General features: G+C 40.3%; 1 protein-coding gene across 1 annotated transcript; it reads right to left on the reverse strand.

The window, feature by feature from the left end:
* Nucleotides 1–399: 399 nt before the first annotated feature.
* Nucleotides 400–981, reverse strand: LOC117509970 (lymphocyte antigen 6B-like). Its single transcript, XM_034169579.1, has 3 exons — nt 914–981; nt 731–832; nt 400–569 (listed from the first exon to the last, which is right to left on the reverse strand). The coding sequence occupies exons 1-3, from the start codon at nt 960–962 to the stop codon at nt 400–402; spliced, it is 321 nt and encodes a 106-aa protein (XP_034025470.1). The 5' UTR covers nt 963–981.
* Between the last annotated feature and the right edge of the window lie 3736 nt (nt 982–4717).

Below are 4717 nucleotides of genomic sequence, written 5' to 3' on the forward strand. Positions count from 1 at the left end.
TTTCTATTTCACACACAATATTGGTTCAAAAGTCGCATTTTAGTTTTTAATGTTATTTTAGTTAGTTTTTTTTTTTTTTTTTTTTACTGCATTTCACTCCATTACATTTACATGTTTTTAATAGCACAAAAGCAAAAAAAGAAAGAAAGAAAGAAAATATCACACAGCTTCAATTTTTCAAATTGACACCTGTGAAGATCATCGCTCAAAGGTTCTTTGACTATAATATTTCCTGCTTTTCATGCTGACCTACCAGCAGACTTTTAGTTTTACAGAATTAGGGTGTAGACTGTCTTGAACTTGAACTTATTGAACTTATTTATTTTGGCACACAAACTCGACAATAACAAAAAATGATACACAAGACAATTCCACAGTGACAAGTGTGATCAAAAAACTTCAGCAGAAAAGCACAATAATGACTAAAGGTACCAGCAGCAGAGGAATGGAGACTCCACTGGGATTTGCACCATTGCACAGGTCTCCAGAGCAGCAAGTCATACCCACAGAATAAACCTTCCTACACACATCACTTCTCATGCATTTCTTGGTGATCATATTTTCAGCAACTGCAATAAAGAAAAACATCAGACCTTTAATTACATATTAACATGAAGAAATTATGTTTTACACAAACTAAAAAAAAGAATTGTTGCCCCTGTGCTATGATTAGCTCTGTGATAACTAGAAAAACCACGTGAGAAGGTTTAAAAATATCACTTAAACTCACCAATAGTGCTGGAACAGCGGTCGTAGCCTGCAGGGCACGTCCATATGCGGTTGCAATTGCCCAGATTTTCACCCCAACAGGTGTAACATCTTAACCCGTGCACTGTAGTCAAAAGATAGGTCTTTTTTTCACAAGTCAAACACAAATTAAGCAGATTTTGACCTTATTTTTTCTTACATTTACCTGCTAACAGCATCATACAAGTGAAAGGCATAAATTCACACAGCTTCATTGTGAATCTTTGAACCAACAAGGAACTGCAGAAAACTGAAAAAGGTGTCAGACCTCTTGGTGTCAAATGTGAGCTTTGATCACCTTCCTGTGTGCTTTATAGCCTAACAGCAGTGTTGATGAAATACTAATAACTCACAAGGTTTGTGGAGTTGCCATTAAGGGAGTTTCCAATATGTTAATAGTTTACGTTATGTCAACATGTCTACACAGTCCCAATAATTCATCATGAGTTCATTTTTACAAAAAGATTTAGCCTGAGGTAAAACTGCATGTTTGTGCAAGACATGAAACCAAATCACTTTGTGAAGGTGAGACTGAAGCTGCCACACCCAGAGAGGTCAAAGTGGAAACCCGCCATGTGTTCTAACTTTACTGCAATGAGCTTTAACACTGTTTTTAGAAAAATACTCTGCTACTATTAATTTTTCAGAAACGGATTGTGAAACATCACAAGTTCCAATTACAGTGAAATTTAATTAATCATAATCTCATCTGCAATGGAATAATTACAGCATTCTAAATCAGAGACATACTTTCTCAGCTCTTTAACACAAATCTGTAATTTAATTAATTTGCTTCTACAAAAGGAAAAGCAAATCAGAAACACTTTTCTGTTCATGGGATTTAAAGGAACCATTGACCTGTGCAAATCCCTCAGGTTTTTTGTTTGTTTGTTTTGGGTTTTTTTTTTTTTTTTTTTTGGCCTTTACTTATAAAATATAATGTACATGTTGCAGGTAAGAACAGAAGATAGAAGATCATGGTGTTAAGCATTCACCTCTGTCTAGTCCATCTGGTATGTGTCAGTAAGGAGCTTGGCCTTTTAACCCTAGATTAAGGACCTCTGCAGGAGCCAGCTGAACTGTGGCAGGTACTGAGGGTCAGGTTAGATACCAGTTGCTGAGGAGTAATCCATCTGTCCTTCTTCACCAGGGTCTACTTGACTTGTTTGACTTTTAGTGGTATTTTCTTCATTATCATTGTGGGATTGTAGGAGAAAATCACATCTTCATCACCTCATTAGTTCAATATCTGTTTTTATTTTTCTTTACAGACATTTGTGTGTGCTTGTATTCATAACATCCATCCATCCATCTTCTACCGCTTAGTCCAATTACGGGTCGCGGGGGGCTGGAGCCTATCCCAGCAGTCATAGGGCGTGAGGCGGGGTACACCCAGGACAGGACGCCAGTCTGTCGCAGGGCCACAAATAAACAAACACAGACACACCCACACGCACACCTAAGGACAATTTTAAAGATTTCAATCCACCTTGGATGTGGGAGGAAACCGGAGCACCCGGAGGAAACCCACGCAAACACGGGGAGAACATGCAAACTCCACACAGAAAGGCCACGGGAATTGAACCCATGACCTTCTCGCTGTGAGGCAACAGTGCTAACCACTAAGCCGCCCGTATTCATAACACTTTGTGGAAAATGTTCATGTTCCATTCTGGTATTAGGACTCATCACACATTTGGACAAACTTCAAACGACTAATCATTCATTTTTATGGTTGATACTCCATTTTAGTTGTGGTTAGACTCACTGATGTTTAGAGTTCATAACTTGCCAAAGGTAGCTGAAAATCACCCAAACACATTTAAGGTTTTTGGTTTTCTGCTTTTTCATTCTTACATTAAATGGCAGTAGCTGTCATATTCACCAGGTAAGATAGCAAGATATCAAATTCTAGAAACTTATGCTTTACCAATGTATAAACTGTCCTAAAATTAAACAAATAGTTTCCAGTCAATTGTAAGACAATACTACAGGGCTGTGAAAACTCCGCGGATTTCATCATGGGGAAGGGGGTTGGGGTGTTAGTAATGTACTCTTTAATCATGAACATCACTGAGTTTTTAAAATGCTTATCACATAGCGTTCTCTTTTTTTACGACATCGTGTAAGTTTTATAAGTCCGCAGACACTGATCTGTGTGTTACAGATACAAATCAGTTTCCTCGGATCCGCGGATCTTCGCAGAGGAAAAATGCCAATCAAAGTCTGGCTGTTGCGACAGTTGTCGTAAAGCAGGACTGGCTGGTTGCTGCGGCGACGCTGTGTGGCTCCTGTGCGATGCTTAAGCTAAACTTTCTTTCATTGTAAAAAAGATGTGGCTTTGAATGGATTTAGGCTGCATAAATTTACACAAGAATATAAGTGACTTTTTACTGTAAGATATGTTATTGATATTTTACCATGATTTTCCAAATATTCTACAAGCTTTAGCTGTAGTTTTTGAAATTCTGTAACAGTCTTTTCAGTCTTCATAAAGTTCATGTAGTTTAATTGTTCTGAGTTAATGCATAATTTGGTTTACAATTAAAAGTTAAATCATTCCAGGTGTTGTGTGGGCCGCTGAAGAGGAGGTACTGCTGGCCCACCACCACCAGAGGGCGCCCTGCCTGGAGTGCGGGCTCCAGGCACCAGAGGGCGCTGCCGCCGACGAAGGCTGTCAGGCTGACAGCTGTCACCCATTACTAGACACAGCTGACTGCACTCAGGACGGAGTATATCAGCAGGACAGCGTCTCCACCTCAGTGCCGAGATATCGCCTTGAGATTAAGGTAACCTACTCTGCTAGTATATATTTTGAGGACTCTGATAAACCTTGCTAAACTATTTCAGGACAGCTGATTACAGAAAGCACCTTGCTTGGATAAGTACTCACCTTCCTGCTTCATTATTTCAAGAGGTGGAGGCGGCTTCTCCCCTCTCCGTCTACTGGGTGCTGTCGCACCCATACCTGTGTGTTTGTGCTCTTTCCCGCCAGCAGTACCGGATCCGACGAGCGAAGGCAGTGGCCACCTGGGAATTCGGGACTTGGCGGTTCCAGTACTCCTGGTTTTCGGTGGCAGAGGAAATCTGGGTGGTTCCGGTTCGACGGGGACGGACGTCTCCTACCTTCGAGCCTGCCCACACAACACCAGCAGATTTCGACTTACAAAGTATTAATTGTTGTATTGGTTGTGCCCCGTTCACAACAGTAAAACTTGTTATTCACCTTTCTCTATTGTCCGTTCATTGCGCCCCCTGTTGTGGGTCCGTGTACCTACACTTTCACAACACCAGGTCCCACTTCCACGTCATATTCTATTATTTCAACATCATCATTGACAGGTCAAATAAAAGGTTGAATATAGGATCATTTAAATATCCACTAATTTTGAGATTTGTTCTTCAAGGAGATGCTGAAAAAGTATCATTAGATAAAAATTTAATTCTGGGGCCCCGCAGGGCCCTAGACCCTGGCTCCTGGGGAGCTGTAACCCCCCCTGCAAATTTTCTTTGGATTTCACAATTTTCATTTTGCAGCCCTGATACTAAATAGGGCAAAATACACTCCTTTGAGGTAACTGGTGGTGGCTGAGCTACAAGTTAGCTAGCTAGCTAGCTAGCTAGCTAGTGACCATGGAGTCTTTCAAGAGCTTATAATGCAATGCACATTTAGAATTGTTACTGTCATTAATGGCTGTGTGAACTAAGGCTAACATTAAAATTAACATTATTTAAAATAAAATTTTAAGTGTCAAAAGACCAATACTTGGAAAAAAAACCCCACAATTTAAAAAAGTCACTATCAGATTTTGTCAGGCAAGGGCCGAAGCAGGGCACAAACAGGGTTGGACACAAATGCAAGACTCATACTTCAGGCTTAGCAATAAAACAGGCTTTATCTGAGAAAATGAGCAAAGGTTCGGTACACTGGTGGTCAATAAGCCAAGCAAACAAAACTGGAAGGAGTAGA

This window comes from Thalassophryne amazonica, chromosome 5 (assembly GCF_902500255.1).
Source record: "Thalassophryne amazonica chromosome 5, fThaAma1.1, whole genome shotgun sequence".
Lineage (NCBI taxonomy): Eukaryota > Metazoa > Chordata > Actinopteri > Batrachoidiformes > Batrachoididae > Thalassophryne > Thalassophryne amazonica.

Excerpts from the sequence above, each read along its gene's own strand:
- LOC117509970 (XM_034169579.1), bottom strand. The coding sequence starts at position 962 with ATGAAGCTGTGTGAATTTATGCCTTTCACTTGTATGATGCTGTTAGCA. Across the intron at positions 833-913 it reads TTGTATGATGCTGTTAGCAG|TGCACGGGTTAAGATGTTAC; the intron begins GTAAATGTAAGA and ends TTTTGACTACAG. Across the intron at positions 570-730 it reads CCGCTGTTCCAGCACTATTG|TTGCTGAAAATATGATCACC; the intron begins GTGAGTTTAAGT and ends TCTTTATTGCAG.